Source organism: Ahaetulla prasina, chromosome 7, assembly GCF_028640845.1.
Source record: "Ahaetulla prasina isolate Xishuangbanna chromosome 7, ASM2864084v1, whole genome shotgun sequence".
Lineage (NCBI taxonomy): Eukaryota > Metazoa > Chordata > Lepidosauria > Squamata > Colubridae > Ahaetulla > Ahaetulla prasina.
The window spans coordinates 70,542,103-70,565,105 of record NC_080545.1 but is presented as its reverse complement, the minus strand read 5'-3'; the positions used below and the strand labels follow the sequence as shown (position 1 = coordinate 70,565,105).

Below are 23,003 nucleotides of genomic sequence, written 5' to 3'. Positions count from 1 at the left end.
ATATATATATGTATATTTCTTTTATGATGTGTTGTTTTTTATGTCGATGTTTGTGTATACTGTTGTGACAAAATGAAATTTAAAAAAAAGTTACAGTCATATAGTCACAAGTGGAAGGAGATGGGTGATGTGAACGATGAGAAGATTAATAGTAGTGCAGATTTAATAAATAGTTTGAGTGTTGAGGAAATTATTTGTTTAGCAGAGTGATGGCGTTCGGGAAAAAACTGTTCTTGTGTCTAGACAATTGACAATTGAGGATAGACAATTAAGATTGACCTGATGACTGTCACATACTAGAAAAAGCCCCACAAGGACCAGTCCCCTATAAAAATTAGAACCCTATTTTTTTCTCTGTAGTTTACCACCCAAAAACATTTGGGAATAAATGGATCTTTTCTCACAATATGTCTGGATTTCATTTTTTTAAAAAAGTTCTTGTGCCCCCCTGACTTTTGGAATGCCCAAATTATTCTAACTCATAGTTCATAAATCCTTTCACTTAAATACTCGTGTCTGCTTTTTTTAAGGAAGAGAAGTGTTTTGGAATGGTTATGGGTGTTACCGGAAATAGAAAATTACTTCATATAAAAGCATAAGGATAGAAATGGAATTAAAAGCTAGAATCTATACTTTCTTTAAAAAAAGTCAATTTTTCTTCCTAGCAGGCTTAAGGAGAACTCTATCTAAAATACATCACCATCTCTGTCTTTATTTTCTGAGATATTGGTTGCTACCTCTGCTATTTTTCTAGCATCCAATCATTTAGCCAGATGAAAAGTACTGGGAACCTTTGATTGCAACAAGTTAGTTTCAATCAAACTGGCATTTATTTCTGAGAACTGCCTGGACAAACGCTGGCAGTCTTGAAGCACTGCCCCCACCCCCTTAGGCATCTAGCAATAACACATAGCTCTTCTGAGGATATTCCATTAGTTTGCTTGACCTCATCCATCCATCCCTACTGACTTCCATTCTCTCAATCACACCAAAATATTTTCTTTAGCCTATCCTCTTGCATCATGAGACCAAAGCATGTTAGTTTCTCCTTGATGATCATCACTTCAATAACCTTTATTTGGTCTAGAAATCAACAGATTGCTCTTAAAAGTCCATGGTACTTTTAGAATAAATTTTTTATTAGGAACAATGTCCAACACTTGAAGCCCGAGACATCTCCTTTCACTATAATTTGTGGCATGAGTGGTGGCTCACATACCATACTTACTTATAATGTGGCTTATGTTTGGTTTTAATATATGTGAACCTACTGGGATTATTCAACAAATGCTTATTTAAAAATGCTTACTTAATAATGTAAGATAAAATCAACACAAATAAAGAACAAATGCTGAAGTCTACACATGCAAATGCAAACTGCAAACCTTTTCATAAATGCTACCATTTTAGACTTTTTAAAAATATTTCTCCAGTAAAGGATCTTTCATTTCTATATACAAATGAAGCATGTTTTCGTGCATGGTTACGGTAGTGAGATCATTGCGTGCACAAAGATGGACAACAATTCAGCATTATTCACAATGAAAGGTTAGTGAAAATGATGGAACTTGCTGAAATGGCTAACTACTTAATATGATCAAAGAAATGACATGTCTACATTTATTTTTGATTGAATCATTAAAACTTTTTGTTGAAACAAATAAAATGAATTTATGGTGTTTTTTTTTTTTTTATTCAAAAAGTTTTACAAAAAAAATTTCCCCCCCCTACCCCTCTCCCTTCACAAACCCTCTCCCCCCTCCCCCCCTGGCTTCCCGGAACAAACACAAGGTATAGTTAAAAATAAAACAAACATATGCTAAAAAAATTTTTCCCCAAAACTATTATACCAATTCTCCCTCTCTAGCTCTGACTTCCTCCTTACATAACCAAATCCTTCAAAAAATTAACAATAAACAGTAATAAAATATATAAATCAGTAGAACAAATTAATCCTAAAATATTTAAAACCAGCTAAAGCATAAAAATCCAATCCAGTTCAGAGAATATCTCCCTTATAGTTTCTATAACCATATAACCATATAATTTCCCCCCCAAATCTTTCTTACATAAGATCTTTCAAGAATATTCTATTTAAAATTCAATACAACAGATTATAAAATTTATAAAATTTCAATAGAGAAAATTACAATATTATTTAATTAATTACAATATCTATTCAACTTTAGTCCTTCCTCATCAAAATCCAGTATATCCAAATATCTAGTCTCTTATAATCACAAATTGTCTTTCGGGGACACTAATATTTTTGTCTATTAATATTTTAAAAAAACCTTGTTTCAAAAATAATACTTTTGTCTCTTGCCATTTTTTTTGATGCATTAATCTCTCTTTCCTTCGTTGCACCTTTTAAAAAGTCAATCACAATATTTCCTAGTAATTCCTTATGTCCAGAAATCCAAAAATTACTGCCGTATATTCCATCAGTCCAAAAAGAGAACTCTTGGGAAACATTAAGCTTGTGAGTCTTTTCCATTTGAGGGACAATCTCCTGTAGCACAAATTCAGGCAGCTCATCCAAACTATTTAAAGAAAACTTCTTTAGATCACCTTGTTTCTTCACGATCAAATCTTCATATTTATCCACTTTTATTTGTAAGTCCTCCATTCCATTTTCCGAATGATTGCACTGGTTAATTTGCTCCAAACTCTCATCCAAAACGTCCCCATTTTTTATCAATTCGTATTTTTGAATAATTAAATACATACTTTCTGTGTAGTCCTGTATAAAGTCACGAATCCATTCTTCTGAAAGAACCTCCATAACAAAATTCCTGCTGAGAATCCCCTTGTAAAGTACTTAAACAGCGTAATATAATCCAACAGTCCACAGTCAAACACAATAAGATAAAATCTCCATTCAGTTTCGATTCAACAGCAAAGCTCCCTTTGATGTATCGCTCTGCTTTCAGTTTCTCTAAAACGAAACTGAAGGGGGGCGAAGTCAGAAAATCAAAAATACTTGCAAACCAATAATTGTTCCTCACACTGTTCCGCCTGCTTTTCGTATCCACAAAAGAAATCAATTGCTAGCAGAAGTGGACACCTTCCTCTTTTCCTGCTTTTCAGGAGCGCAGAGAATACTGGAGGTGGGGAGGGGTAAATAAGGATTCGACCGTTCAGGACTTTGTATTACAAAACAAAGCCCTAGGGAATCTACCCAATTCCTCCCCTTGCTCTGTCTCTCTCTTTCAACCAGAGAGAGAAATGAAGCCGGGATCAGTTGTTAAATCCGGCTTTTACCATATTCAATGCGGAGTGCCATAAATTAGCACCCAGCGAGAAAGGTGGCGCCACCCAGAAGCCCATGAATTTATGGTTTTGATGAGATAGTTTATAGAAAGCAAGCTGTGTTGTAACCAGCGAGCGAGAATTGTACTTATAACTTGACTACTGTACATTGGAAGCTACATCTTTTGTGTTCTACTTTTCTTCTTACTTTTCCTTTCTTACACCTTTAGCTTCTTTTTTTCCTTCTTACATTAGTTTGTATTAATTTTTATCTTTTTAAAAAATGGACTCTCCATTCTTTCTATATCCCCCATTGAAAGAGACAAAAATGACACCATGAGAAGTTTAAATAATACACCCTTTTTAGCCATTGCCTATCAACTGCAGGACGAAGGCCTCTTCCTGATGTTTCCAACCAATATGGTCCTGCGCTTTATCAATTGGGCCTGCAATATTTGATGATGTTGATCCATCTTGATATGTATATGCACATACACACACACATTCCAGCGGAAGCAATTTCTTCCATTGAAGAAAGCCATCTTTATTTTGGCATGAATGCTAATGAAAATGCTGTTACTCATCATTTAGCATTCATAAGATTTCAAATTATTTTTAAGGCATCATAATTCAACATCTGCTGTATAAATTTGAATAATTGAGGGAAACATAATAGATTATTTTGCCGTATATAAACTTTCAAATGGAAGGCATTGATCACAAACTTAATATCACTGCAAATAAATTTCTCAAGAAGTATTGGATGTATTACTAAATCCATTAATATTTCTATGTAGTAATAAGACAAAAGGACACATTTATCAAGATTATGATTTTTATTTCTTAAGGTCTAGCCAACAAGGTGCAGATTCAGGTCTGATCCATCCTTGAAGAATAAAAAGTTGAATGACCTTCAAGATGCTGTTGACCCTAATGCCTGGTTGTAAAGTTCAGTTCTCTTCTTCTGCAACACAAAGATAGATCAGAATGGAAAATGTCTTTCTATCCCAGTCACACACAAAAAAGCCTTAATTTTTGCTCTTTCCATATATTCCTCAGTATTAATTTCTGTATGTATAGATAATAACTTTCTGTACAATAGAACCTCTCATGAATCATTTGACAATCAAATGGCAGCAATGTTTTTAGCAAAAACTTGAAATTTCCCTAACTGTTTATATACAGTTGAAATCAGAAAAGACAAAGATAGAACTGATTTTTTTTAAAAAATATGATTAATATTGTCAGGTATGAACAACCAGACCCACTCATGCAGAGTTCAAGCTAACTACTTGATTACTGAAATTAGATAAGGCTCAAAGGAATTCAGGAAGGGCCAGTTTTGGTTCTGGTCCTTTTACAGTTGTGCAGTGATTCTAGACTAATTCTGCACATATCCCTCCTACCTGCCAGGCTGGGTGCTTCTCAACAATATTCAGTGCCATATACATTTTTCAAAATTCTTGACTAAGGAAACTAAATAACGCACTGAATATCTATCTAGATCTTCTTAATTATTTAGTTCCCATGTACTATATGAAAATCACAGAATGCTGTTCTACTTTGGATAATAGCTTAATCATCCCTTTTAATCTATGGACTAAATTCTGCAAAATATATAATCCGATAAATTGATAAAGCATGCTATGAATAATTCTATCATGCAAAAGATGTGGGTAGTAGAATTATGGAAATTAGCCTCTCAAACAACTTATTTTGAAATAACTCTTTTACAAACTATAGCCTTAATTGGATGTATCTCAAACAGGCACCTCTAGCAAGACAAGCTTCCAAAGATAATTAGATAAAAACACATTAATATGCTTTGATAATATGAAAGTTTGTATTTGTATATTTGGTTTTTTTAAGATAAATTTTTTTGACTATTTTATTTAAGGTCTTTATTTTTTGTATGTACCCTAAACCTTTGCATTTAATAGTACCAAAATGTGGACTAGCTAGCTTGCTAAATCTCTAAGAAAACACAACTCCTATCCCTTTGATATTAAGCAACAAGGAATGGTTGAGACTTTTATTCTCTGAAACATCCAAAAGCAGAAGTTAGATGTAGAAAATAAAGTAATGTAGCAGAAGTTAGATGTAGTAATAAAGTAATCCTTCCAAATGGTGGGATGAATTATTCCAGGATGGGGAAAAACACCAATATATTTAGAGTTCTGCAAGAGGACTAGATCAGAATATATTAAGAGTTTTTATTCTGGATCTGCTGAAGTTGTACCTAATTTCTTTCAAAGCTATTTTTCTCTGAGGTTCAATTCCCCTTTTGGATGAGCTACACACTTTTCATTCTTTACATTCTTTAAAATGTAAAATGTAATTCTTTTTTTCTAAGCTTTTATCTAGCCCAACATTTTTTTTAAAAAAATTGTAAAAATACTATTTAAACAAATGTTTTTGAAGGGCGTGTATTATTAATGTGCCCCAGAAGGCCTGGGTCTCTACAATATGGATATGATAATGTGTTCTAGTATTTCCTGTAGCAAAATTAGGATGCATTTTGCTTCTTTTCGTTTTGCTATTTTAATTCTGGTTGAGAGACAGAAGGTGAGGGCAGCAAATACCAACTGAAAGCAGTAACTGCTACATCACTGAAGCCTATTCTAGTCAGATGGGTTAAGTTCTAGTTGTGAAAGAAAGTTTAAGAGTAGTGATTTATCTAGCAGTCTGAAATTACCTTCCTCTTCCTCTTCCTCCTCCTCCTCATCTTCCTCTTCGTCAGAGCTGAAGGTGCCATCAGGCAGGCTATAAATCCGGATGACTTGCTTATTGGGATCCTTCAGGATAAGGTACTTGCCCTCATCCAGTTTCATGCAGATGTCAATGACACAGCGCAGAATGCCCCAGGCGTTCTCCATGATTAAATTAATTTGGCTTGCAAATTCATTAGGTTTGAACTGCTGTGTGCCCAGAATCACATGGCGTGAAGAATCTTTCACATGGTATCGGGAGACATATCTAAGCAAGGATGAAGAGACAAATATATAATATTATATATTGTATATCATTTATAGGAAAATTGAAAGGTATGTAGATTTAGGAAAATTAGTACACTGCAGATATCATACAGTACGTAAGAAGTGGCTTTTCAGAAATTCGGTACGGCTACTAACAAGAGTATTAACTGGTAGCCACATCTAAAACCCAATCAGCCCTTAATTCATCACTATAGTATCACTGTATCAGTAGCATTTCTTCTGTATACACAGCATAAAATATTCTCAGATTAGCAATAATTGAATTAACTACAGATACAAGTTTGCTGTGTCCTGTTCCTGGTTAAGGTTACAGCTGATACACCTATGCAAAAGCCTTCTTGACTATGATCTCCACCTGCTTTTTAAAAAGGACCCCAAAGGCCAGGACGACCCTAGATTATTTATTTGTTTCACCTTGATAATTTTTTTGCAAATAATTCAAGGGAGTGAACATATCCAACACATCTTTCTCTTCCTATTTTCCCAACAACAGCAACCCTGCGAGATGGATTGGATTGAGTGAGTGTGACTGGCCAAAGTCATCCAGCTGGCTTTCATGGTTAAGGCAGAACAAACTCAGAGACTCCTGTTTTCTAGCATGGTGCCTTAATCATTAGTCCAAACCGGCGGAGACCACTCTTTCTAGCAGAATAGAAGAATCCTAGAACCAGCTGGTCTCTGAATCAAGATGTCAGAGTCAGATTTCACCCTAACAGCCTCCAGAGACTGGATCAAAAGTTTTACATCATCTTCAATGAGTCTGAGGTGAAGATGTATAACTGAATATCTACATATTGATGATACCTCACCCCAAACCAGTGATGACCCCTCTCAGTAGTTTCAGGTCTGAACCTGGACTCCATAACCAAATGTTTGGGGGTAACAACTTCTTCCAACAATCCTCTCACGTCAGAGCAGAATCATCATAACATTGTGCTTCCAACTCCTGATCCTCCCTCACAGTCCAGAAGGAGGCTGTGGTCAAAAGCATCAGAAGTCACTGAAAGACCTAGAATTTATACACTACTAATTTTCAGAAAACTGTTCGAGAGGTTACTGCAATTCTAAATGTCTGCCTGAAGACCTAGTTTCCCCCATGTACACCAGACAACACTCTATTTTTAATATATTTTTGATCTTACCCTAATTTAAGATATTCTGATCCAGCCAGCAATGCACAAGTAGTCCAACGAGCAAGTTTGTAACTATTATTTTTCAGTTCAGTGGCAATCACAGCTCCTCGCTGGGAATCCAGTTTCTGACGCCAATCTACTCCATTACAATGCTAGAAAAATATGCAAGCATATCAGTTTTTCAATTATCATTATCATCATCATCCTTTTAATGACCCCATAATCCCATGCGGGGTGGAGTCTGGGCAACTGAATGGAGCTGAGTGTTTACTGGCCGGATGCCCTTCCTGTCGCCAATGCAGAGTTTTCTGCAGCAGATATATTCTCAGTGGGCCCAGAGAGAAATATCTGCCTCCACCTAGGATTGAATTTACAACCTCCTGATTGTGAGGTGAGAGCTCCACCTCTAGGCCACCACATCACTCATCAGATTTTCAATTATACCATACCATATTATGGCAATTTACAAGCTGGCTATACATGTAACAAACTCATCTGTCTTGGCATGGTTGGCAGCAGAAAAAGAAGGTAGTATGCTGAACTATTATTCTTTTGTTTTTCATTTAGCACTCAAACTATGCTTTGCATAAAATTTGAACATACAAGTTAGTTGATTCAATATTTATAGTTCAACAAACAGTGCTTAATGAACCTGGCTTGCATGACAAGAGAAAGGCATTAGTATGGTAGGCAGATATTCAACCAGTGGTGGTTAGATAATCAAGATGAAGACAAAAATGGAGAACGTTCACATTCATAAGTAATCATAATCAAAAGATTAATCAGCACAAATACTGTCTATACAAAATAACTATGTAATACTCTTCTCATATAATCAGTATAATCATATAATCAGAGTATATACGTGAATATATACACAAATTTCTCTTTGTTTTGATCAGTATCTCAGCCAACATGCTGAGCCACTTTTATTTTTTCTTACCCTTGAATCCCATTCATTCAGTGTTTTAATGTTGATGAATGATACTTCTCCATTGGCTCCAATCATCACTCCATCATGCTCACAACGTACTATCAGATCAATGTCATCTCCCAGCTTCCACCTTCGATACCTACAATCAAAGAGAGTTTTGCTGATTTCAGTGGTATAACAGCTGTTTATATGACGAGTTTCAATAAAAACTGTAATATGTATAGAACTGACCATCAAATCCCATCAATGAGCTAGAAGCAACAACGTACCGATATGCAACAGAAGCAACTTCATTCTTATCCATATCATCTTCCACAAATGGGTTTGGATTGGGAAATGTGTATTTTTCTTTCCCCTATAAAAAATGACATGCAGAAATGTAACCAACAGCAATAACTATACGATCAAAATAGTCATGGTTGCTTCATAAGGGATTCCATTTTGCTTCTTTATCAATCTTTCCACAAACAGCATAATAGCTTTAGGGTGCCACTGTGTGGATTTCATTACATGTTGAAATCCACACCAGAACACAGATAGTCCCTCACTTACAACCATTTGTTTAATGACTTTGAAATTAAAACAGCAATGAAAAATGTGACAATTGATGCTCACACTTGTGACTGACACAGCATCTTTAAAGTCATGTGATCAAAACCTGGGCACTTGCCAACCAGTTTGAATTTAGAACAATTGCAGCATCCTGGCGTCACGTGATCTCCAGGGGGGGCTTCCAAAAAGCAGTTAATGAAACCAGATAAGCTTAATGACTACATGATTCACTTAACGACCATGGAGACTCACTTAACTATGGCAAAAAGATTGTAAAATTGGGCATAACTCACAATGATGACATTATTTAACAATGTTAAGTTCCAGCCCTAATTAACTGTGGCAATAAATGGACTACTATTTCTCTGGTCTTGCTCAGTAAATATACCTCTAAGAAAAAAATCTGAAGAGCTTATAAATGCAGAAATAATAGTTCTAAATCTATTTTTTGCTTGTTTAATTGGATTATTGCTGGATAAGCGGCGTTTTCTTGCTAAGCAGAGCAAAACCTCCACCTGGTTAAGCTGAAAATACAGGTAGTCTTCGACTATTTAGTGACTGTTTGAAGTTACAACAGCACTGAAAAATGTGACTTATGACCACTTTTCACACTTATGACCGTTGTAAACCCCCCCCCCAATGGTCATATGATCAAAATTCAGATGCTTGACAACTGACTCATATTTATTATGGTTGCCATCTCCTCGGATCATGTGATCACTTTTTGCAACCTTCTGACAAGCAACGTCAATTGGGAAACCAGATTCACTTAACAACCACGTTACTAATTTAATACAACTGCAGTGATTCACTTAACAAATGAGGTAAGAAAAGTTGTAAAATGGGGCAAAATTCACTTAATAACTCTTAGCACTTAACATGTCTCACTTAGCAACATGAATTTTGGGCTCAACTGTGGTCCTAAATTGAGGACTACCTGTATAGTCATTATAGCCAATATCCTTCAGTAAGCAGAAATTCGTGTATTTTAGACTTGTGATGCAAGCAGATCATGGATCAAACCCCAACCCAACTATACTCAGTAAATTTGAAGGAAATTGAATAGGAAGACAATAGATTTGGTGATGTACAAGATCAATGAAATTATTAATGTCCTTATAAAGGGTTATAAATCCAAGGAATGTCAGAATGATAGGTATTTGTTCACAGATTCATCAGGATTCAAACTGAATCCAGTGATATCTAATTAAAATTTTAAAAATCTATGGCAAATTAAATATTCTATTATTACCATTCTTAAGCATTGCTGAGAGAAGTTGTGGTTGATGTAGGTGGCTTCCATAGCAAGGTTGCGAGGTGAATTGAAAGAATTGCCCTCATCCTGTGGTGGCTCATTAGCAGTTTCACTCACTGTAAGAAGATCTGAGAATACAGCCAAACACAACTATCATCAGAAAGTTTAATATCTCAATCCTATGCAACAAAACTACTCCATACTAAGATAGCAAGCCATAAAAACTAGAAACTCTTGATTTTTCCCCCCTCAAACACTGTTTACCCCTTTCATATAAAGGAATTATAGGGCCACCACTATTACCTTGTTTTTCTGCAAACATACATGAAAAAACTCACCAAAATCAGAGTTGTCCCTTTTGTCAAAGAACAGCTTGGAACCAACTCTTTGGACTATGATATCCCAGGAATATACTGAACGAGTGCAAGACATCAGGGTAGCTAAGATAGCATCTGTAGCAAATACATTCCCTTGAGTTTTGGCCAGCTATATGCAGAGAAAAGGCATAATGGGTAAGAATAGGAATGTAGTACCCAGATTAAGAAAAATGAGCTGAATCCCCATCTACTTCTAATGGTCTATATCTCAATTTCTAGAAATTCAAATTTTGGGATCAAAAAAAGACAGGTGGTTTTAGAATATTTTTCTAAAATAAAGGAGAAACAACTGTGTCATTTGATTTCCCTCAATCTACCCATATGATATTCAATATTACTCTAATATTTATAACCTTCACATTTTAAGATTTTTGGCTGGGAAAGGACGGAAATGAGAAACTAATCATCTGCCAAACCAACTTTTTAGTTTATTATTTATCCCACCATCTCTCTAAGATTCACAGAAATTATACCATCTATTATTCCATCTATTATCAGTATAATAACTACAAGTCATTATCCCCAAATCCAGTAAAGATAAAAAATCTGTAACACTAATAATTTTATTTATTTAGTCTTGCCCACCATAATGTAAGTTTCTTGTCCTATCAAAGGTAAAAAAAATCTATTTTTTTTTCAAGCAAAGCACTATTACAATGGTCCTCAATTTAATAATATAAACTAAACAAATAGATACTACACCTTGCGTATGACTGGATCATCAGTGGTAGTCACAGTATGGAAGATGCGCTTAATGCTACGAAGATTTCTTTCATTTCTTGTGGTGATGCGGTCAAAACCTTTGTCATAATATTCTAAAGCCCCACAGCATTCTCTGCAAATTAAAGAACATGAAAGTCTCCCCAAAGTAGCACAGAGTACCGTGTAACTTCAGTGCAACCAATCCAAGGAATAAACATAAATTATCATCCCACTTCCACGACATAGTTCTCTAACCCATAATCCTTTAGGTGTGACAGAACATAATTCTCACTTCCAACAACATGACCATGGGAACTGTGGCCAACAAATCTAGAAAGAATTACTCTCTGGCACCATCTTTGCCAAATCAGTTTAGTTTCAATCTTCATGCAGCAAACCCCCATTTTAGAGATGTGAAGATGATGAGAATTCTTATCATGGAATTGGGCCATGTCTAGTCTAAATAACTGGTGTTGTCCTCAGATAATTTTATACCTCGGATAATATTCTGGTTTGCTGGTTTTGATTAATCGTCTGCAGGCTTTAAATCTTAATTTGTTCCTTATTCAGGAACCAAGTATATTAGCAAAGGGGACTGTAACACAGAGAAGGGGGGGAGGGAGAGGAGAAGAAGGAAGGAAAGAAAGAAAGAAAAAGAAAATATGTCACCCTTTCCTAATAAAATGTACTTTAAGTGTCTGGGATTCTTAACTCTTAGGAATTTGAGAAATTGTAGTCTGGGAAATGTGAACAGCACTGGTCTGAAAAGCTCAGTTGGTATTGCTAATTCCAAGTCTTACATGTCCTGAGGCTCTGACACCTCCAAATATCTCATCTTCATTAATCTAGGAAAATCCATCTCCTCCTTCACCTCCCAGTCACTACGAACCTCCACTGAGGAATCACGTGGCTTCTGCAGATTAAACATAAGGAGATGGAAAAAAGGAAAGAGAAAACTCATCAGTGTTTAATGCAGGAGCAGTAACAGTTGAAATGAAATACCTTAGGCCAATAACAGCAACCCGAAAAAATATTTATTTATTTATTTATTTATTTATTTCGATTTTTATACCGCCCTTCTCCCGAAGGACTCAGGGCGGTGTACAGCCAAGTAAAATTCAATATATAAACATTAAGAGAAAATTAAAAAGCATATTATAATGTGGCCCAAATTTTAAAACAAATTTAAATCTTAAAATATAAATAACCCCAATAAAATTTCAGTCCAGTCTCGCTTGAATAAATAGGTGCGTTTTCAGCTCACGGCGAAAGGTCCAAAGATCAGGCACTTGACGTAAGCCAGGAGGAAGTTCATTCCAAAGCGTAGGAGCTCCGACAGAGAAGGCCCTTCCCCTGGGGGCCGCCAGCCGACATTGCTTGGCAGACGGCACCCGGAGAAGGCCCTCTCTGTGAGCGTACGGGTCGGTGGGAGGCATAAGGTAACAGCAGGCGGTCCCGTAAGTACCCGGGTCCTAAGCCATGGAGCGCTTTAAAGGTGGTAACCAAAATCTTGAAGCGCACCCGAAAGACCACAGGAAGCTAGTGCAAACTGCGCAGGATTGGTGTTACATGGGAGCAACGAGTTGCTCCCACTATTACCCGCGCAGCTGCATTCTGGACTAACTGCAGCCTCCGGGTGCACTTCAAGGGCAGCCCCATGTAGAGAGCATTGCAATAGTCCAAGCGGGAAGTGACAAGGGCATGAGTGACCGTGCATAAGGCATCCCGGTCAAGGAAGGGGCGCAACTGGCGCACCAAGCGTACTTGGTGGAAGGCCCTCTTGGAGACGGCCGCCAAATGGTCGTCAAACGACAGCCGCCCATCCAAGAGGACACCCAAATTGCGCACCCTCTCCGTTGGGGCCAATAACTCGCCCCCCACAGCCAGCTGCAAATATCCCAATTTGTTACGAAAAGGAATTATTTTACCTGAGATTTTTGGTCCCATTTTTGTCTCACTCCAAACTGCTTCTGAAATTTCTTTTGCAGACGCAGTCTATCTCTGAAATAACAGAAAACCAATAATATTTTTGTCAAACAAGAAGACTTTGGCAAAGGAGTTGCTTATTCCAAATCCTTCATTCACAATAAAGAAGTTAGGCTGCTAAATTAAAGAGTATGGTTGATCCCAGATATACTTCAGATATTTCACTCCATATTGCAAACTTTAATATAATTACTTGAAAAGTACATTAATCAAGGGTGGATATGAGAAGATATAAATGCAAGTTTAATAAACAAAACAAATGGTATTTTTGATTCACAAAAACAAAAACAATTCAGCAACTGGATGAATTCAGAATACAGCATAGCGGAACCTAGCAACTCATTTATTGAACTATTTGCTTCACAGAAAAACTGACTTGTTACTGTTACAAACAGAAACAAAACTGTTCTGCCACAGACAAATGAAGATTACCTCTCCTTCTGCTTGGCACTTTTAGGCAAAGTCTGTAGGTTGAATTGAAGTATGTTCCGTCGGTCCTTGTCTCTTCGAAGGTTCCTCTGAAAGGAGATATTTGTGTAAATAGGAAAAACAAAATTCATTTTAGAGTATCTTGGAAACCAGGGAAAAGGACAACAAACTTGCATGATACCTGCACCATATTCACTGCAGAGCATTAGATATAGTCAGAAATGTCACTGAGCTTTTGGAGGTAAAATAGATGTGTATTTTAAACATTAGAGACTGCATGTTGCCCATTCCTCACTTAAGGAGTTTCAAACTTGTTTCAAAAGTTAATTCTATGTTAGAGAAAAGGAAACATTTCCCGCATATTGCAGCAAGAAATTATCTAGTAGGCTGGAAGGCAGAGATAACATTTTCTGCATATATCTTGAAAAGCGTGTGTGTGAGAGAGAGAGGAGGGGAGGGAGGGAGAAAACCACTAAGTAGTCATTCAAGTGTAAAACCTTTAATGAGAATATCATACCTGTGCAAATCTCATACGATTCCTCTGGTATGCAGTTTTCTGGGCCCGTGTTGTGTCCACTAACTGGAAACTGGCTTCATCTTCCTCATGGAAGTAAGCATATTGGCTTCCTCCTCCAAACTGGGATGAGTATTTATCTAGAAATATAATTACCACTATCAGCTTTATGCTCAGGTTTTGCATTGTTTGGAAGACCTAGGATTGAAATGATCCTAGGAATAACCACCATGAAAGAAAAATCATAAGGGAAACTATACTAAGAACAAAATTACAAGTAAAGAAATTTAATGGCTGATCATGAATTGAAGCTGGTCTGTTTTAAAGCCTACAAGCACAAAATAAATTCTATTTTATTGTGATTAATATAGAGATACATCAATAGTTTCTATCAATGTTTTGTACATCCAATTCAATAGAAATGTATTCATTAGATGAGATACTAGTGTCATACACATTTGAAGATAAATGTAGGCTTGCAGAAATGCTTAGCTGTTCTGGGATGATAAAACAAAGGAAGCATGATGGCCATGTCCTGGAAGCCTTAGCAGAGGAAAAATAATACTTAGACAGATAATAATCTGCTCTAAATCAGGTCTTTTAGCAAATAGAACCTCAACACCAACTCTGTGTTACTTAATTAGCACCAGACTGGGTTTGATTCTTGGGGACAAACATTTACTATCCTAACTTTCTACCTTTTCCTCTTCTCCCCCCCCTCAACTTGCCAAGCATAGTTTCTTTTCCCTATGATATCCACCCATATGACATTCAACCCCCCCCCCCCATATGTGGGTTCTTGCTTGTTGATTACAGATTCAGGATAGATTGATTGGCTCTTCCTAAAACTCACTCTTAGTAACTTATTAAAATCCATAATTTGAAGATTTTTATCCTTTCTCTCACTTTTCCTCAATGACTGACTTTCACAGCTGTGCATTATGTCTAAATTCCACTGCTTTAATTATTCTGACTATTGTCATCATAAGAATACTTGTTCTGCATGATCCTATGCTGCTCACTGTCTTCCCTCCTAGCATTTATCTTCTGTTTGTTTTTCCAGAACAATGCCCAGCTTAGTTTACTCTTGAATCAAGAAAACAAAATTATCTACTACCTTCTCATCTTATTCTCAACTGTAAGTAAGCACACAGACTGCAATTTTTAAATATTTAACATTAGCTTGGATACGTCGTTTCCCATATTTTATTTTTCCAGTTAGGCTTTATTTACTTTAGGCAAATAAAGTGAAATCATCTGCCTATGTCACTAATTAATACTTTGACTTCAAACTGTTGATTCTACCCATCATTTCTTCCAATTCTGGCTGTTATATTCGTTATGAGTATTTCTCAGAAGAGCAATAATGTGTTCTGGCTCTCCAAATAGCCTTTTTATGTTCTACATAATGGATCTTTTTGGAGTCAATGGGATCTCCATTACCCATCTTAAATTAATTATTTGTTCACCAGTCTTTTTGTCTTTTCTGAAAACTTGCCTATTCATTTGGTATTTCTCTTTCCATGTATGGTTTTATTTACAGATACCCTAAAATAATATTTTAAGCTTAGACAAGTGTGCTATTTCACTCACTTGTGTATCGTTTATCTTGATAAGTAGCTCCGGTCCAGTCTGCAACCTAGACAAAATAAAAACATGCATCTATATGAAACAATCACTGAAAAAAATTCAACAGATTATCTAAAATTATCCCTCAATCCCGTTGAATTTTGAACAAAAAAAGTGGGTGCAAATGTCTGTGCGAATATTGCAGTGGTGGGAGGGGGGCCTGTCACCGCTGCCGCTGTTCGCCACCACCAGGGAACACTGGAGCCTTCGCTGCCGATCAGTTGATCGGCAGTTGGATCGGCCTCCTGGAATACTGCTGATCAACTGTTCTAAGCAGTGGAAATTGCTGCTGCTGTTCGTCGCCAGCGATTGACGGTGGTGATAGGTGATCCCCACTGCTTCTGGGAGGCCAATCCAACTGCCAATCAGCTGCTTGGCAGCAAAAGCTCTAGTGTTTCTCAGCGGCAGCTCAGCTCAGCTCAGCTCAACTCAGTTCAGCTCAGTTGACCGGTGGTGGGTGCAACAGAGCGGAGTCCTGATAAGTCACGTGCTGGGGCTGCGATAACATGCTGAAACTGACTAGCCTGTTTGCTGCAAGGACACTAGCCAGATGAATACTGGGAAGCAGAGGCAGATATTTTTTCTTGTTTTCCTCCTCTAAAGCTAATACTACTAATGGAGGGTCTTGTATCAACACAGGGTCTCAAACTGACAATGAGTTAAAATCAATTAAGAACTTCTGTGCAAAGATTCAGATAAAAGTACCTTTCCAAGCCGGTCTCCTTTGCTGAAGGGCTGATAAGGCATATCTTTGAATTGCTCAGGAACAGCACATGGACCCCAACCAGATGGATTGTCCTGGACAACAGGTGTCACGAATTTTGCCATCTTCTATAACTATCAAGAAAGATGATGAGAGGAGATAAAATACAATAGACAGTCTAGAACAGACCTGGGCAAATTAAGGCCCGCGGGCCACATCCGGCCCTTTGTACGTCCCTGTCCGGCCCGCGTGAGGCCAATCATAAACACCATAAATTAAACTTTTTTTTAAACTTTTATTTTGAAAAATAAATTGCACTGGTTCAATAATTGTTTTTCTTATTTAACCAATAGACCACAGTTTCACATAACCTAATATACATATTTACAGAGTGCTTTATTCTTCTGATTATCAGTACCAGCTATTCAAAATATTTAATTTAAGTATTTTACAATGAAAGAAAGTTGGTGGCCCTCTGACACAATTCAGGCTTCTCATGCGGCCCCTGATAAAAATTAATTGCCCACCCCTGGTCTAGAACATGGGTGTCAAACTCAATCACGTCACGTGACATATTGTGACTTTTTTGCCTTTGCGGAGCCAGAGTGGGCGTGACCTGTGCTAACGCATCTGGCCCACCAGTTTGACACCCCTGGTATAGAGCAATAATCAGTTGATGGTTTAATATAATGAAACTCAAAACCAATAGACATAAAAGCTGCTAAATCCCAACAGAAGATAAAATTTATTCAAAACCCAAATGGAAAAAATATCCATCATTATAAAGAAATAATTTGGAGAATTTTTTATATTCTGATATGTATAAAAATCCACAAGGCATGATACTTAACTTCACATTCAACCTTTGGAAATGATACACTATGCATATTTCTTGTAAACAATTGCAACATCTAAAACAATGTAGTATCATGATATAATATAAGGGCATAGAGCATATCCAAATCAAGATGTATTCACAATCATCAACAAAGGTCTGTTAACATATTTTACAGAATCTGGGATCAGATTATATTCTCTGGACTCTTAAATTTATTTCCAGTATTTTTAATTTTGTTATATTGCTATGTAGTTTATATAAACATCCCATCTTCACATAAACTGATTTGATATCTCCTTTTTTTAGTGACAGTGTAATTTACAGGTCATTTTTTTCTCAATAAGGGATACTACTGTATGAGAGGAAAGTGATAGGTGTCAAACTTTTCCTGTTTTCTCTGAGAGGAACCAGTGGCAAGTTTAGTGTTTTATGTATTTTTAGGGGATGGGGTGGGGTGGGGTTATATTATTTTTTTGCCCCAACATGGGAGTAAATTATGCCACTGTCAACTACACTACATCTTTAAAAAGTAACATACATATCCACACTCTGCATTAAGTCTCTCTATAAATTGAATGACAGTTTTAAAGAAAAATAGCCTTGAAATTAAACGTTTTAGAAGACAACTTCAGTTAGGCAGCTGTTTGTAACCACTGACAATTTATATAAAGATCTGCTTCCCATTCAGACTATGAACTCAAATGAACATGGAAGAGATCACTATAATCTAGACCGGCTCTCCAACCTTGGCAACTTTAAGACTTGAGGACTTCAACTCCCAGAATTACTCAGCCAGCTTTGCTGGCTGAGGATTTCTGGGAGTTGAAGTCCACAAATCTTCAAGTTGCCACGGTTGGAGACCCCTGGTCTCGACGTCTCAAGCCAATTCGACCAGACCAGGTTGCTCTGTTCTTAACCGATGTGGGGAAACAAAGAGGTAAATGTCACATCTCAGTATCATCATCAGTATTTATACCCGGAGTTGAGTTAATGCTTCGGAGCACCGGGTTTTAATCGTGACGTTGTCAAAAACCAGGCCCCAGGAAACTAGGCCCAGATTCCCACACTTTTAATATGGAGATCTATTAACGGGGCAGGGGAATGCGTGAATACCGACGGATCTAGGAAGGGGTGAATGGGGCCTATTCTGAAGGTTTCACCACCGGAAAGGCAGGCAGGGGTCCTTAGCCCCACCCGGCATCCTAGCTAAACCTGCCGAGGGAGAAAGACGCCGATGTTCCGCAGCGCGAAGGGTCGCGGGCTCAGCTCCAGGATTCGTCTCTCACCTGAACGACCCAAATGGGCCCAGATGGCAACGGATTCAGCCCAGCGGCTGGAAGCGAAAAAGATTCGACGGGTAATCGCACCCTGCTTAGTCGCTCGTTTCAACTTCCGGCGCTTTTTTTTTTTTGCGCTGTGTCATTGTACCGCGACACTAGTAAAAGGTGATAGAGTACTGTTTAAAAACTCAGACAGAGCGTCGCAGTTGGTGTAGTTAGACTGGATGCCTGGTTTTGGTTACACTAGATGGAGATAATGTGGGAGATTACATGGAAGAAAGGAGGATGGGGGCGGGAAGGCGGGGGGGGGGGCGGGAGCTTAAAAGAAAGCCTTTAATAAACTAGGGGTGAAATTCTTCAAATATCTTGAGATACATTAAAAAAAAATCATTTCATCTGGCTAAAGCTGTCATTAATGGCCAAACTTTCACAGAACTGCACTCGTATACGTATTTAAAGAAAGAAGAGTATGCAATTTTCAGTAATTAACTAAACTAAATAATTAGTTTAGAACTAGAAATGGAAACATCAGTCAAGGTTGTTTTGCAGAAGTTATGAGTACTTGAAGAGGGCTAGTGGAAATGCTAAAGAAAACATTGGAAAATTCAAACAATCATATTTCGGTTGGGAAATTTAATGAAAGAGGGTGGGATGATGTTGCAAAAATTTCAGGAACTGGATTGTTTTTCTACTATTAGAAATATTTTTTTGCCCAGATTAATAAATGCAAATAAATGCATTCTTAAACCAGAATCGTTCTCGTCCTCATGTATTTTACTTGAAATAAAGATAGTTGTTTTCTTAAATTATAATGGGAGAGTCCTACTGGCCAGAATATGAATCTGAAATGCTAAACAATAGTGCAAAAGATCTAGGTAAAAGGAAGGAGAGAGTCTGCTTTTAAAAAAAATGCTATTTTCTAGACAAGGGTGTATGTATGGTACTAACTTGGACTTGCATTATATCAGGGATATGCAACTTTTAAGATTTTTGGACTTCAGCTCCTACAATTCCCCAGCCAGCCTTAAAGTTGTCGAAGTTTTATACCCCTACATCAGATGGTTTATTTGTAAGTCAAACTGGTGGTTTTATTCCATTGTTTTGTTACACATGTTAGTAAACTATAAGTCAGTCTTTATTCATATATTTGGCTACATTCATATATTTTGCTTTAGCTCAAAAAAATTCTGTAGAAAACAGTATCCAAGAGATCTGTAATATTTATAGCAGCAAAGCACTGTAATCTACTCAAAACATTATTTCTTAATTAAATTTGTATTTTCTTTTTAACCAAGTGGCATTTATCTTCCAATGAAATACTAGCATTCTGAATATTCAGTGGTCCCCCCTCCCCCATTTTTCAGCTTTTCAATCCTCAACAAGACTAGAAATATATTCTACTCATACAATCTGGTTACTATACTATGATTATTGTAGGATGGATAGGTTATTACCTTTTTTCTCTTCCCTTCCTCTTATGCCACAAGGAGCCAGAGAGGAACAGTGATACTAATACATTCCCTTCCCACTGAGCCACAGGTCATGCTTAGATACATTTTGTTTTTGTAATGGTTTTCTGAATATTTTCTACAAGGTCATCTCAATGGTTCCCTATATGATATTGATTTTGTTCATCTCAATTAGGTAGTTCAGAAGCTGAGATATATTTTAAAGTCTACCACAAATTACAAATTCACCTGGCTTCAAGCATAGATTGCTTTTAAGGCAATCAATTGTGCAGTTCCTAGATCTGATACCGTGTCTTTACTATAGTTTCCCTTTCCTGCAGTTTTCACAGCTGAGCTTGGTGCAATTTATTTCTACATCAGCAAGCTCATAATTCCACCTTCATTCAGTTTCAATGGTCATTCATATATTCATTCCAACATGCATATCTTAGACGAGCTTTGCATTTTGTAGTATTATGAACATTTTTTTCATCACTGACATGGGGAAAAGCTAGAGTCTATTATAGGTATAACTTTAGTGCCTAGAGTATAACGGCACATACGGAATGTGTTAAGCTTTATTTTTAGTGTTTTAATCCTATCAATAATTTCTCAGTGGGAATTCCTTTTGAACAAACATGAATAATGTCTGGACAAAAAAACATTATTTCTGATCTCATATACAGTACAGGTAATCCTTGAGTTACATCAGTTCACTTAGCGACCATTCAAAGTTATGACATTAACACCCACACCCAAACCTACTTATGACACAATCCCAAAGTTATGAATGTTGCAGCACGACAGTTGTTCATACTTGCGAACAATCACAGAGGCTCTGCAACATTCACCCTGCCTATTCCCCACCCCCTAGCCAGGTCTCCACAGGCACTAGGCCTATGGATACTCACCTTGCAAAGATCTAGTGAGCCTTTGGTTTCTTAGCCTGCTTCAGTGATTCAGGCTTCAGTGTGATTGCAGAGAACGGAGGCCTTAAGTACCACAAGATCACATGAAATCAGTAGTGCGAGATCTCACGCTAATGATATTGCATGATCTCATGGTACTTTAGACTTCTGCTCTCTGCAAATGGAGGCTTGGACGAGATCTGTGGCAAAAGGCTTTGCAAATGGAAGGAAGGCCTGAAGAACCAAAGCCTTCCCTTTGTTTTGCAAAAAGCCCTTGCCACCGAGTACGGAGGCTGGGAGGGGTGCATGCATCCCTCCAGGTCTCCATTTACAGTCGCAAAGGTCGTAAGTCTTTTGCCAACCAGAATGGAGGCTGGGAGGTTGCACGTGTCCCTCTGGGCCTCCGTTGTCATCAGCAAAGGCCTTTCCTCAAGTTCTCTGCCTGCACAAATGGAGCCATTCCTTTGCTCAAGGCGAAACCGCAGCAGAGAGTCTGGAGAGGAGACAGCTCCGTTGATCATAGAGCTCTATGTAAGGGTAAGTGACCCGGTTGGGCAGGATGGGTGCGGGGAAGCATGAGATATCTCAGTGGTCAGGGGAGGCCTTGGATGGCCAGAAACACTAGCCCCCCCCTACCCTGAGATACCTTGTGCACTTAACAATCCGTGCATTTGATTAGCAAATACGTGGGCGAAAGCAGGGAGTGATCATGTTCAAATTACATGATTCATTCCTATGACTCCTTGGGTTACGAATGTAATTGGCAGGCTCCATTACATTCATGATTACATTCGTAAAATTATAGTTAGCCTTACATTTACAGCGGGATTTTGCTGTAAATGTAAAGTTAACTATAATACTATAATAACTTCCAACCATTTGGAATAAAGATGGGGATTGGAAATAGGTATGGGCTGATCATTTCATTGGCATTTATAAAATAACTATACAACCCATGACTTCTTGGGTCATTGTTTCATAACATAACATAACATAACATAACATCAGAGTTGGAAGGGACCTTGGAGGCCTTCTAGTCCAACCCCCTGCCCAGGCAGGAAACCCTACACCATCTCAGTCAGATGGTTATCCAACATTTTCTTAAAAATTTCCAGTGTTGGAGCATTCACAACTTCTGAAGGCAAGTCGTTCCACTTATTAATTGTTCTAACTGTCAGAAAATTTCTCCTTAGTTCTAAGTTGCTTCTTTCTTTGATCAGTTTCCACCCATTGCTTCTTGTTCTACCCTCAGGTGCTTTGGAGAACAGCCCGACTCCCTCTTCTTTGTGGCAGCCCCTGAGATATTGGAACACAGCTATCATGTCTCCCCTAGTCCTTCTTTTTGTTAAACTAGACATACCCAGTTCCTGCAACCGTTCTTCATATGTTTTATCCTCCAGTCCCCTAATCATCTTTGTTGCTCTTCTCTGCACTCTTTCTAGAGTCTCAACATCTTTTTTACATCGTGGCGACCAAAACTGGATGCAATATTCCAGTGTGGCCTTACCAAGGCATTATAAAGTGGTACTAACACTTCACGTGATCTTGATTCTATCCCTCTGTTTATGCAGCCCAGAACTGTGTTGGCTTTTTTAACAGCTGCTGCACACTGCTGGCTCATATCTAGATGGTTATCCACTAGGACTCCAAGATCCCTCTCATAGGTACTACTATTGAGCAAGGTACCACATATACGGTACTGGTGCATTTTGTTTTTTTGGCCTAAATGTAGAACCTTACTTTTTTCACTGTTGAATTTCATTTTGTTAGATAGCGCCCAATGTTCAAGTCTGTCAAGATCTTTCTGTAACTTGAGCCTATCTTCTGGAGTGTTGGCTATTCAGAGATATTTCAGAGATACATCCCTACCAAACTCCTTAATATCTCCAACAGTAGCAGAGCTTCTAATGTATTGGAAAAGTTCTTAAAAATTCAGGGATACAATCAGGGATGTATCTGCCTTGATACTATACAGTTCAATATGAACTTATATTGAACTGTATAGCATAGTGAAACACCAACATTTGACCACAGGAAGTGTTTATGACATTTTGTATTATGCAGGGA

At 37.6% G+C, this 23,003-nt stretch overlaps 1 protein-coding gene and 1 long non-coding RNA gene across 3 annotated transcripts in view; one reads left to right on the top strand and one right to left on the bottom strand.

Moving 5' to 3' along the window:
• Positions 1–4,069: 4,069 nt before the first annotated feature.
• On the bottom strand, positions 4,070–18,725 carry EIF3D (eukaryotic translation initiation factor 3 subunit D). Of its 2 annotated transcripts, none has more exons than XM_058191140.1 (15): positions 18,587–18,725; positions 16,465–16,596; positions 15,724–15,769; positions 14,134–14,270; positions 13,620–13,705; positions 13,130–13,202; positions 12,002–12,114; positions 11,202–11,334; positions 10,461–10,608; positions 10,120–10,250; positions 8,585–8,670; positions 8,325–8,454; positions 7,391–7,533; positions 5,948–6,228; positions 4,070–4,216 (listed from the first exon to the last, which is right to left on the bottom strand). In XM_058191140.1, exons 2-15 carry the CDS (start codon positions 16,585–16,587, stop codon positions 4,203–4,205), a joined length of 1,644 nt encoding a protein of 547 aa, XP_058047123.1. In that variant the 5' UTR covers positions 16,588–16,596; positions 18,587–18,725; the 3' UTR covers positions 4,070–4,202. The 2 variants fall into 2 exon arrangements, with proteins under 2 accessions (XP_058047123.1, XP_058047124.1); XM_058191141.1 differs by having other exon boundaries at positions 16,465–16,590; positions 18,587–18,709.
• LOC131202301 (uncharacterized) overlaps positions 16,605–23,003 on the top strand; it is a 36,164-nt gene continuing 29,765 nt past the window's right edge. Inside the window, exon 1 of the long non-coding RNA XR_009156122.1 lies at positions 16,605–18,237. This is a non-coding gene — a long non-coding RNA (uncharacterized LOC131202301). The remainder of the gene's footprint in view (positions 18,238–23,003) is intronic.

What these genes read in the sequence shown, in the direction of transcription:
- EIF3D (XM_058191140.1), bottom strand. Translation starts at nt 16,587, where the DNA reads ATGGCAAAATTCGTGACACCTGTTGTCCAGGACAATCCATCTGGTTGG. An exon ending in AATGGGACCAAAAATCTCAG is followed by an intron (nt 12,115 to 13,129) that starts GTAAAATAATTC and finishes TTTAATCTGCAG; the next exon opens with AAGCCACGTGATTCCTCAGT. An exon ending in GTTGCTTCTGTTGCATATCG is followed by an intron (nt 8,455 to 8,584) that starts GTACGTTGTTGC and finishes CTTTGATTGTAG; the next exon opens with GTATCGAAGGTGGAAGCTGG.